Consider the following 12,608-nt stretch of genomic DNA (forward strand, 5'->3'; position numbering starts at 1 on the left):
AAATCTTTGGCCAACTTTGAACTTGACAACGTGCTGAGTGTCGTGCAATATATGCTAAAGGCATAAAATCAAATACCTGAAAATGACATGATGGACCGAAACCTGGGTTGTACTTAAATGAACAGTAGAAGATACAAGTGGTGGTTTATTCCTCCAAAAAAAAATATTGCCGTAAGGTGACATTGTATGTCCTATGCCGCCAATGTTAAATTTTATCTAATTTTGTGACCCATTATCGTGGAAACTCTTTAAGACACCAACTTACAATTTTCCATAATTATTGAATGCACCTTTCTAGATACACTGAACTAGAATTATTACTAAAATTGTATTGTGGGGCATGTCCTCTTTTTTCCAAACACTCATTTTTTGACTGATTTTGTGAATAAATGATCATAAAAACAAAACAACTCAGGATATTTTAATTATTCTAGTTCCATGTGTGTTGAATCTCACTCTTGGCATGATGTGAAAGTTTCATGTCTCTACCATGAGTAGTTTCTTAGAAAATGGGTCATTTATTGCAAAAAATATATTTCATAGATATTGAGGTTTAAAACTTTTTTATTACAAATTCTTATACATACTTATATTTATGCGTCTTTTATGCACTAGAATTGCCCTGGCCCATAGTCTGTGTCTTCTTCAGTCTCACAACAGTCCAGTGCCTGCCGCCTCCTCTTCTTTGTTGCTTCTCTTGTCATTTGGTGAGCAGCCGGCTGTGCTTATTAGGGGAGTTGTTGAGATTAAAGTAGCGAGCAGCGTTGTAAACACGGATGCAGGTTTTTTTTTACACTCTGCTTTGAATCCTGCTCTTTCCCTTGTCAAAAAAGGAAAGGACAGAGTCAATGTTATCTCACTTGCTAGTTCTTAGTCTTTTACTGTCGATGCCTCTCACTTTGGTCATCCTTGGTGGTACTAGTGAACAGTGTGTGTTTGTGTGTGTGTGTGTGTGTGTGTGTGTGTGTGTGTGTGTGTGTGTGTGTGTCTGTGTCTGTGTGTTATTATTCCAGAATTACTCCAAGAACTGAGCTTTTAAATTTGCTCGTACATCTCATGTCTGTTGCAGTTTGTGCCTTGAAAATGACGGGGTGTACTCCAGCCGAAATACACTATATGATCAAAAGTATCTGACCAACCCAGAAACGTAGTTTTCCATATTAGGTGCACTGTGCTGTCACCTACTGTCAGGTACTCCACATCAGCGACCTCAGTTGTCATTAGACATCGTGAGAGAGCAGAATGGGGCGCTTCACGGAACACATGGACTTCGAATGTGGTCAGGTGATTGGGTATCACTTGGGTCATACGTCTGTACGCGAGATTTCCACACTCCTTAACGTCCCTAGCTCCAGTGTTTCCGATGTGATAGTGAAGTGGAAACGTGAAGGAACACGAACAGCACAAAAGCGTACAGGCCGACCTCGTCTGTTGACTGGCAGAGTCCGCCAACAGTTGAAGAGGGTCGTAATGTCTAATAGGCAGACATCTATCCAGACCATCACACAGGAATTCCAAACTGCATCAGCATCCACTGCAAGTACTATGACAGGCGAGAGGTGAGAAAACGTGGATTTCATGGTCGAGCGGCTGCTCATCAGCCACACATCACGCTGATAAATGCCAAACGACGCCTCGCTTGGTGTGACGAGCCTGAACATTGGACGGTTGAACAGTGGAAAAACGTTGTGTGGAGTGACGAATCTCGATACACAATGTGACGATCCGATGGCAGGGTGTGAGTGTGGCGAATGACTGGTGAACATCATCTACCAGAGTATTTAGTGCCAAGAGTAAAATTCGGAGGCGCTGGTGTTATGGTGTGGTCGTACTTCTCATGGAGGAGCTTGCGCCCATTGTTGATTTGCGTGGCACTATCACAGCACAGGCCTACATTGATGTTTTAAGCGCCTTCTTGCTTCCCACTGTTGAAGAGCAATTCGGGGATGGTGATTACATCTTTCAACACCATCGACCACCCATTCATGATCCACGGCCTGTGGCGGAGTGGTTACCCGATGATAAAATCCCTGTAATCTACTGGCCTGCACAGAATCCTGACCTGAATGCTATAGGACACCTTTGGGATGTTTTGGAACTCCTCACCGACCGACATCGATACCACTCCTCCATGCAACACTCTGTGAAGACTGGGCTGCCATTTCCCAAGAAAGCTTCGAGCACCTGATTGACCACAGGCCTGCGAGAGTGGAAGCTGTCATCAAGGCTAAGGATGGGCCAACACCATATTGAATTCCAGCATTACCGATGGAGGGGCCGGCCGCGGTGGTCGAGCGTTCTAGGCGCTTCAGTCCGGAACTGTGTGACTGCTACGGTCACAGGTTCGAATCCTGCCTCGGGTATGGATGTGTGTGATGTCCTTAATTTAGTTAGGTTTAAGTAGGTCTACGTTCTAGGGGACTGTTGACCTCAGATGTTAAGTCCCATAGTGCTCAGAGCCATTTGAACCGATGGAGGGCGCCCCGAACTTGTAAGTAATTTTCAGTCAGGTGTCCGGATACTTTTGATCACATAGTTATAGGCGGTCGCTGTAAATATTATCTGGCTGGATTTCCTGAAGTGGTTTAAAAATCATGTAAAAATTACTGCTTCTCTGCTGACAACATCTCGTTTTATACTGTAGGGGCCCACCTCTCATGATATCTAGTGGTGAATTCCACACTACATATGACTGACTTGGTTCTTTTGATCAGAGAGTATAAATTGGAGACTAACAAAAACAACAAAGTGGCTGCTGAGGTTTTTTTCAAATCATCTACATTGCTCCTCACAAACAGTGTTCTCTTTTGAAGGGGTGATCAATTGTGTGTCCAGACATACATGTTAGATTACACAGGGAGCCTCTATCTGTAGCTGCCGTTGCTGTGCGTGGGCCGCCTGCTGACCGGTGCTGCGGGAGGAGCCTTCAACGTGCTGGCGCCGGTGTACATCGCCGAGGTGGCCCAGAAGGAAGTCCGGGGAGCGCTGTGCGGCTACTTCCAACTGCTGCTCACCGTCGGCACCCTCTACGTCTACGTGCTAGGTGCGGTGACCGGCCTTTTCTGGACCTCCGTGGGCTGCGCCTTGGTGCCCGCGGTCTTCCTGGTGGCACTCTCGCTGGTGCCCGAGACTCCCCCCTACCTGCTGCAGGGTGGCCGGGAGGCCGAGGCCCGGGCAGCCCTCCACTGGCTGAGGGGACCGCGCTGGGACACGGAGGCGGAGCTGGCCGAGGCGAGGGCGGCTCTGGAGGAGGACTCCGGGAACGGGGGGTCCGGGTCCCTCCGCGAGGGGCTGAGCACCCCTGCTGCCGGTCGGGGAATCGTCGCGGGGCTGGGGCTCGTCACGTGCTTCCAGCTCTGTGGCATCAACGCTGTGCTTTTCTACGCATCCGATATCTTCCTGGTGAGCAAAATATGCCAGCGACTCTTGTGACGATTCATAGTGAGGGACGTTTGGCCAAGAGACTGCGCCATCTAAGATAGTCCTCACTGGTACAAATCTAGCTTAGTTGGTTTGTGGGATTAAAGGGACCAGACCGCTATGGTCATCGGTCCCTTGGTCCAAAACTGAAAACACCCACAGAGAATAAAAACGACTATGTAAAAGACGACAGACGACACGAGACAAGACGTACACAGAGACCAGACAAAACGAATTAAAATCACACAGAGTGTGACAGTGGTTGGCCGACCATAGAGATAATAAAGGAAAAGCCACCGAGAAACACACTAAAACTCAGTCTAAAATCGTAGGCCAAAGGCCAGACTCAAAACAAAAAAGGCATAACTAACACTCAGATTACGTGATTAAAAACCCCCTGCCCGAATAAAACGCAGAACTAAGCCTGCCATGGCAGTGTAATTTGTTAAAAGGGCAGGGAACGTGTCAGGTAGCGCTAACGTCTGCCTGAGCACAGCTGAAAGCGGACACTCCAACAAAATGTGGACCACCGTCAAAGCGGATCAGCACCGACATAGAGGTGGGTCCTCACGGCGCAATAAGTGGCCTTGCATCACATGTGAGTGCCCAATGCGCAGCGGGCATAGGACAACGGACTCCTTGCGAGAGACCCGCATGGATGACCGCCACACACTCGTCGTCTCCTTGATAGGACGGAGTTTGTCTGGCGTGGTCAGGTTGCGCCATTCAGTGTCCCAAAGTTGGAAAACTTTGCGGCGTAACATCGCTCGCAAATCAATCTCCGGGAGGCTAATGTCCAGAGATGGTTTACTGGTGGCCTGTTTGGCCAGGCTGTCAACATGTTCATTGCTGGGTATCCCAATATGGTCTGGGGTCCACACAAAGACCACAGAGCGGCCATAATGGGCAAGAGTACAAATCTTTTTTTAATGTAATTTTTACAATCTAGTGCCCCTTCTTACTGGGTTAAAATTTCATCCGTGGTACCTTAAGCTGTGGTCATGAACATTGCTGGTATTGTTATCTATCCCTTCATATTCACCTGTGAATGTGACACATTTTTCCCTACAGTGCATCACTTAGTTGTACAAGACTGAATTTTGGCTGTTGAAGAAACGTTCCACCTTGAAAATCACTGTGTCCTGGTTCTGGATACGCACGAAGGCAATGGGTGCCGTATCAGGAGAATAAGGGAGATGAGGAAAAATTTTGCACGGCAAAGAGACACACCATGTGACTGTGACCTGTCCAGGGCAATCTGGGGCACTGAAGTTAAAATGTTCTGGGTTGTTTGATCGTGTCAAAAAATGGTTCAAATGGCTCTGAGCACTATGGGACTCAACCTATGAGATTATCAGTCCCCTAGAACGTAGAACTACTTAAGCCTAACTAACCTAAGGACAGCACACACACATCCACGCCCGAGGCAGGATTCGAACCTGCGACTGTAGCGGTCTCGCGGTTCCAGACTGTAGTGCCTAGAATCGCACTGCCACTCCGGCCGGCCTAATCGTGTCATATTTCTCGGAGTGATCGACATTTCAACCCCCTGCTGGGATCTACTTCAGGATCTTTTACTGTCCGTTGTAGACTGAGCACAATCTGCAGCATAAGATCTTGAGGAAGATCCCAGCAAAGGGGTCAAAACAGCGACCGTGCGAAGAAATATGACGTGGCCTAACGACTCAGCAGATTTCAACTTCAGCGACAACGGTCACAGAATTCTACAGACTGTGCATTTTCATCGGCCAGTGGCACCTAGTCGGACAGCTTCTCGCTACATTTCATCATCACAGCCTCCCATAACCTTGCAAGAGATTTCAGTTGTATGCTCCTGTGACTGATTTACACTTACAAGTGTAATCTGCTTGTAGACCAACCACACTGTAGCAGTCGCAAACACACACATCATCAACTTCTCCGATGTTGGTTGATTTTTCCAGTTTTCTGATAGTGATGAATGCACATGTTCTTGCTTTGCTCTTTTGTCTCAGTGTCCCTGTAATACACCCAGTACTTCGGCCATGGAGATCAGGCAGCTAAAGAAGTCCTTTGGACTGGCCTGAGAGAGTTGCCGCATCTTCACAGCTGCATCGATTTGGTGGGCTTTACAATGGGCATAAGCAATCAGGAAGCCATTGGGTGGCGACCTTTGCCATGCTCAATAGGCCATCCAAGATACTGAAAACTGATCTGTGACTAATTCTGACATTTCTCACCATCAGATTGACTGTGATACCCCTGGTCTCCAAACATTGGTGCCTCCACCTCTCTTCCATTTTCTTGTTCTTCACACAGATACAGTTCTTTCTCATTCAGCTTTTTTTTCTGCACTAAAAGCATTCCTGCCAGCTAACCACATGTCATATGGTGGTTCACTGTTGGTGTACACTTCTACCAATTCACCATGGATTGTTGTCACATTGTTAACCTACTAATGCAGGAAAGGAATGACCCACACCAATTTCAAATCTGGCAATCGGCAGCGCCATTTTATTTTGGTTCATCTAACAGCATGCCATGGTACTGTGGTGGAGTCATTTCAATCAGAACAAGAGATATGTAACTATGAACAAAAGAAAAATTAATTATGTAACTTTGTTGCTGTGCAGCTTCGAATTTGGGGCAGCATAGTGTGGAAGACTGCAACAACAGAGCCACAGTTCAGTTCTGGGGTTGGTTTCTCACCATATCCCCATCCCCCCCCCCCAACCACTCCTCCCGAATATCACATATTGCGAAACTCACATTTAATACCGAGTGATGTGGCGCAGTGGTTAGCACACTGGATTCGCATTTGGGAGGATGGTGGTTCAAACCCGCTTCTGGCCATCCTGATTTACGTTTTCTGTGATTTCCCTAAATTTCTTTGGGAAATGCTGGGATGGTTCCCCATCCTTCCATAATCCAATGGGACTGGTGACCTTCCTGTTTTGTTCCTTCCCCTCAAGTCAACCAACCAACCAACTACATTTAACACTCTACAGATTTCTAGAATTTAAATAATAGTAACAATACACTGCCTGACAAAAAGCCGAACACCCAGGGGAAGGAAAAAAACGAAGAAACTTGACGGGGTGGAAGGATGTGTGACGTTACTTCAGTTATTTCAAATTCAATTCAAATTGAAAAAGAAATTGACAGTATGAGCCCACTTACTAGTACGGCTTTACCCTACCTGTGGCCTGGATGTACCTGCTGATTTGGTTGAGAAGAAGCCATGAAACAGTTATACCGTATCCTGAGGCAAGCTGGCCCACAAGTGTTTCACCTGATCCTTAATATCTGGATGCTGACACTAAGACAGTTGACATTTAACATGGTTCCACACATCTTCTGTTGGGAATAGATCTGGGGATCGTGCTGGCCATGTGATTACCTCAACATGCTGCACAAATTTCATGAAGAAATTTGGCACGTGTGAACGACCAGTGTTCTGTTGACAAATGGCACATGAGACTGTCACATGAGAGAGAAGAGATGAGGATGTCCTTGAAGTGCTGTTGTACCACCAGAATTCACTCAATCCCCACCAGCTATGACATGAGGTGATATCCAAACACTGATCATATCATGACTCCAGGAGTGTCTGTCTCTTTAAAATAATGGAATTTGGGACTTTGATGACAATGATCAAACAGTGTAATGCAGAACTGCTGAGCGATTCAAGTGTCAGATCCAGGCCTAGTGCCATGTGATTATCATGTGTTCAGCAAGATGAAAGACGATCTCGGTAGAGGACGATTCCGAAACAATGACGAAGTGAAAGCAGCTGTATCCAGGTGGTCACATTGCGCTGGGGGTGATTTCTCCGCATCTGGAATCGAAAACTTGGTTGCTCATTCCGAGGAATGTTTACAGTCTGTTGGAGACTATATGGGGAACTGAACTTACATTGCATATTGCCGCAGCTGTGTTCCCTATGTGTATGTGGTTTAATAAATGGGCAGAACTTGGAAGTGTAACATACTGTTTGATTTGCCCTTGTATCAATATTTCTCCATCACCTTCACCTTCACCATCATCATTCTGAGACACCATCCATATGAGTGGGCACGTGTGGTGCTCGCACAGTGAACTGTGTCCTAGACACAGCGCCAGCCGTGGTGGTCTAGTGGTTCTAGGCGCTCAGTCCAGAACCGCGCGACTGCTACAGTCACAGGTTCAAATCCTGCCTCCGGCATGGATGTGTGTGATGTCCTTAGGTTGGTTAGGTTTAAGTAGTTCTAAGTTCTAGGGGACTGATGACCACAGATGTTAAGTCCCATAGTGCTCAGAGCCATTTGAACCATTGAACCACAGCGCGGCCCACGTAGAAGTGGGCACATGCTGCCCTGCCCTATCCTTTGTCGACTGCATCCCAGTGTGCAACCCGCCTTACTGTTTCTGTTATCTACGTTGCCTTCCAAAAGCAGGGACCTGAGACGTTTCGAAATGTCGGTGTCGCAGAGAGCGTCGGGCGGAGCCCTGGAGGCAGATACGTCTGCCGTGGTGGTGGGCGCCATGCAGGTGGTGGCGACGCTGGTGGCGTCACTGGTGGTGGACCGCGCGGGCCGCAGGCCGCTGCTCGTGGCGTCCGCCGCAGTGGTGGGACTGTGTGCTCTGCTCCTGGGAGCCTACTTCCAGCTGGACTCCAGTGGCGAGGCCGAGGGCCTGGACTGGCTGCCCCTCGCCAGCCTCTGCCTGTTCGTGGTGGCCTTCTCGCTGGGGCTCGGGCCCGTCACCTGGGTGCTGCTCGGAGAGCTGTACGCCCCCGAGGTGCGCGCCTTTGCGGGCTCCCTCTGCTGCCTCGTCAGCTGGACCTTCTCCTTCCTGGTCACCACCTTCTTCAGCGAGCTCAGCTCCGCCGTCGGCGTCCAGGGAACCTTCTGGATCTTTGGCTCCGTGGCAGTCGCCGGCGCCCTGTTCGTGTTCTTCGTGGTTCCCGAGACGAAGGACCGGTCGCTGGAGGAGGTGCAGAGGCAGCTGTCTGGCGGGGCCCGAGTGTGGAGTTTTTCCTGCACCTGCAGATGAGCCTCCTCACCTCGACAAATCTGGATGTTACAGTGATTCCTCTGGATGAACCCACATTCGTACATGAATCAGCGAATGGTAGTAACACGGTCTCACTTTTTCTAACATCAGACATTCACTTGATCACTTGGAACAATCTATTGGACCACAACAGGAACCCAGGCCCTCATCTGCCACCAGTAATGCTCTTCCAACTGAGCCACTACCTTTTTTTCATAAAATGATACAAGTTTCCAGCTCATGGACTTTATCACATTCATTAGCTGATGTAAATAGTGCTCCGGATCACGATTCATGACTTTTCTCAAGTAAAGCAGTTACCATATACTTACCATGCACTTACATACCATCCTGTATGCCTTATTGGACCCGCTACAGTTGCAGGTTCGAATCCTGCCTCGGGCATGGATGTGTGTGATGTCCTTAGGTTAGTTAGGTTTAAGTAGTTCTATGTTCTAGGGGACTGATGACGTCAGATGTTGAGTCCCATACTGCTCAGAGCCATTTTGAACCTTATTGGACCAACACTTCTGGAACAACCGAATTAGCATAAAATGGCTTGACCATTCTATAATGACTGTCGCCATAGTCGAATTGAGAATACATAACTAAACTGTTCCCATATAACTCATCCCCTCTCCCCTTTCCTCCCCTCTCCAAACCTATACAATTCCCTCCCACACCCGAAGATGTAAAATGCCTGACCACTATCTAACTAATTTGATGGACTTCCTTCTAGTTTACCTTGTCGGTCGGCCAGTGTGGCCAAGCGGTTCTAGGTGCTTCAGTCTGGGGATGTGTGTCATGTTCTTAGGTTAGTTAGGCTTAAGTAGCTCTAATTTCTAGGGGACTGATGACCTCAAATGTTAAGTCCCATAGTGCTCAGAGCCATTTGACCATTTTTTACCTTGTCGCCTGTTCCATATACCACCTTGATCTCTTAGCCACCTGCTGTTCCAACCCAGTACGCTTCTGTGTGAATAAAATGGTCCCTGGTGTAAGCTACTAATGAAATATTGTTTCCAGCTGAGTGGTATTGTCGAGATAATCTGACACGCCACACTCATAACTTTCTGATATAGTGACTTTGCCTGAAAATGGTTTGGGCGAGACTGGGGGATGTCTCATGGTATCTCAACACTGCCACCCGACTGGATACCTGAGAGCCATTCATCAAGTACACGTCGCTTACAACCATCTCAGTTCCCTTCTGTAAGCCTTATCACACTCCCCTTAACCTGAATACTACTCCCTAACGTAAAGTAAACTATGACATTGCTTTCCCACCAGATCTCGTGTTTCTGAAAACCACGATTCTGTTCATGAGGACACTCAGTGAACACAAACTTCAAACCCTTGTCCTCAATGTGACCTTCTTACAGGCTTACAAAGTGAAGACACAGTCCACAATCTGTGTGTTGAGATGAAGTTCTCAGTGCTCGACTTAGGTACACCACTGTTTATCAACAATCCCTAAAGCGTTCACCATCTTACCCAATCACTTTCCTGTAAGCTGTGAAACCTTTTTCCCGTCCTTCTAATCCTCTTGACTTCCTCACAGGCACAGCTAAGACCTTCCCTATCTCCAGCACTACCATCACTCTCAATGCCCCCAGTAACTTCCCCGTGTCAGAATCAAGTGCTGGTGTCTAATGACTCTTTCCATGGTCACACAATCACTATCCCACTTTTAACCTACCATTCCAGCTAAATCACTGCAGAAAACATCATCACTGGAATCAAGTATCAATCGGTCTATCCGATTGTCGCTCTATAGACCCAACCTGGATGCCTTAATCACAATAGCCTACCTGTTCACATCCTGGACTACCTCCACATATGATTGTAAACCTATTGGGAAGCCTTAGGTATAAAACTTTGAAGCCAATCAGTACTATCGTAACAGTCTAATAGTGTGCCTTTCTTTCTTCAGAAGACTTTCCCCATTTGTCATATCGAGCCACAATGCAGCAAAGCCTATCTGTTCCCAATGCTATCTGCTATCTGCTACTCCCTCTACCGAACAACGTCTCCAAAATTAACCACTTTGCAATCTATCCTAATGACATCACCCACAATGACGCGAACTTTGATCAGTCCCTACTCCAAAAAGTTTAAAACTACCCAATCTCTCCCACCCCAGACTCTTGGCTTGCTGCACACGTAAAAGAATTAGCCAGCTACACTTCAGGAATGAAGCTTCCCCACCATTATTTACATCTTCAAACCTTGGTGTATAAAGTGCATACCTTTTTAAATGTGACTTAGCCATCTGAACCCCAAAATTGTACAAGTATTTTAAGTCTTCAAACAGCATTCACTTCTCGTTCTCTGTCCCTTTCTTGTCCTGCAGGTGAGTCAATTAGCCACTCATCAAATTATGTCCTCTCTTCACTGTGAATGAACACATAAGAATATCCTACAGCTCCAAAATACCTGATACCATCCAAAGTATCTTTTCTTGTCTAACCTCCTGTCTTTACACACTGCCACGTCTGTAACAGCTCATACCTCTACCTTACACCTACATAGTTTTCACATCATCTCCTAGAACATTTTCATTGAACCCCTTTTGACTCTGGCTTATACCTGTGCCATCAGCTGTCACGGGCCCTTTCTTTCTTTCTCCATATCCATACTCGCCTCTTTCTCTTCTCTGTCCTAATCTTTCATTTATTACCCATTATCCCTATTTTTATTATCCCTCCATTCAGCTCTCCAGAAAAACCTTCACAACTTCACGCCCAATATCCATTCCACACCTAATCCACTACCTGTTTACTAAAGTACTTAACTTCCATATTCATTTGTTTCAGACTCCAAAAATCTTTAAGCAAAGGCCCACCACATAGAATCGACAGTTTGTGTTTTTATTCCTTCACTTCATATTGGTCTCTTTGCATTGCTCACACTACATAATTACAATGAATCGTTTCATTCAGTTTATAGATTGTGAAATAACTATCATGTTGTACCTAAAATCATGTATTTTAAGCACTCTGTCGATATATTAAGATAAATTTTTGTATACTTCTAAAATTTTTGATAGTATAAACGATACAATTTTGTACCACTATTATCCATCACTAACCGTATTGAGTGAAGGGTAAGAAAAGATAATAAAAGAAAAATAATCATCACTTCTGTATGTCATAGATGATGGAAATCCCATTGATGAGATGTATTCAAAGAATGCCGATATTTTCATGAGTGTCAATAAGTGTCTGCATTGTTTAACTCAAGTAAAAATGTTTCGAAAAAGGTTTTACTGCTACACAGACAATATCAACACGAAAATGCAATTTCACTCCTAGGTTCCTTTCACTCAGTGTGTAACATCGACTCCTTTGGCTAAATGAGCAAACTGCTTCCAGAAGACTTTTAAAAAAGAATTTTATTTATATTTCACGTCCTTGGTACCATGCTATCCTAAGCTACTTGGTCATGGAATGAGTCTATATACACAGTAATTATAAAGTCTGTGAAACATTTCAGAAATTTGGTAGAGATAAACAGCCAAGAATAACGTAATAAATGATGCAGTATATGAAAGACGGACCTCACAGTATTTTTGTACACATAATCGGTAGTCCAACTCTGCTCATACCCAACATATCTGAGTAGACAGTAAGAACAGCTGCTCCACTGTGGTGTCGCAAGTATTGGAGGTTCTGTGCCGTAGAACTGGGACAGAAGTGCAAACCTCGATGTAACCCCACAGGGAAAAATTCTGAAGGTGTCAAGTCCAGAGACCTCTGTGGACACTCGAGTAGCACCTGGAGAGTGCCCGCATCACGGCCTATCCTGAGACGTGGCAACATCTCGTTCCGGTTATCTCATATACACAGTTGTGGAGGAGGTGTGCCAGGGGGGGGGGGGCGCCGTAGTGTTAAAAGATGAAATCCCTGCTTTCAGTTTCAAGTTGTGGCACGATTTACAATTACAGCACTTCGAGATAGGTGATACTATTGGCAGTTCTCTCGGAAAAGAAGCGGTCCGTAGACTGTCTTGTTGTAAACGGCACAGGTGGTATCACGTCAAAGGCCTTTGAATAGTCACTGACGATTGGCAGCGGGCAAATTCCAGCGCACAAAATGCTTTAGCTGCCTCGTAAGCAGACATTTTCAGCAACTACACTCTGTGGCGCTCCTGTCGACAGTTTTCAAAACTAACTG

General features: G+C 46.2%; 1 protein-coding gene across 2 annotated transcripts in view; it reads left to right on the forward strand.

Moving 5' to 3' along the window:
* The window catches only part of LOC126213593 (solute carrier family 2, facilitated glucose transporter member 8-like), a 49,384-nt gene extending 37,436 nt beyond the window's left edge, over positions 1–11,948 (forward strand). For both annotated transcript variants that reach the window (XM_049941454.1, XM_049941455.1), the window contains exons 4-5: positions 2,875–3,402; positions 7,870–11,948. In XM_049941454.1, the coding sequence (XP_049797411.1) occupies positions 2,875–3,402; positions 7,870–8,433 (1,092 nt within the window). In that variant the 3' untranslated portion in view covers positions 8,434–11,948. The remainder of the gene's footprint in view (positions 1–2,874; positions 3,403–7,869) is intronic.
* Positions 11,949–12,608: the final 660 nt, after the last annotated feature.

This window comes from Schistocerca nitens, chromosome 11, assembly GCF_023898315.1.
Source record: "Schistocerca nitens isolate TAMUIC-IGC-003100 chromosome 11, iqSchNite1.1, whole genome shotgun sequence".
Classification (NCBI taxonomy): Eukaryota; Metazoa; Arthropoda; class Insecta; order Orthoptera; family Acrididae; genus Schistocerca; species Schistocerca nitens.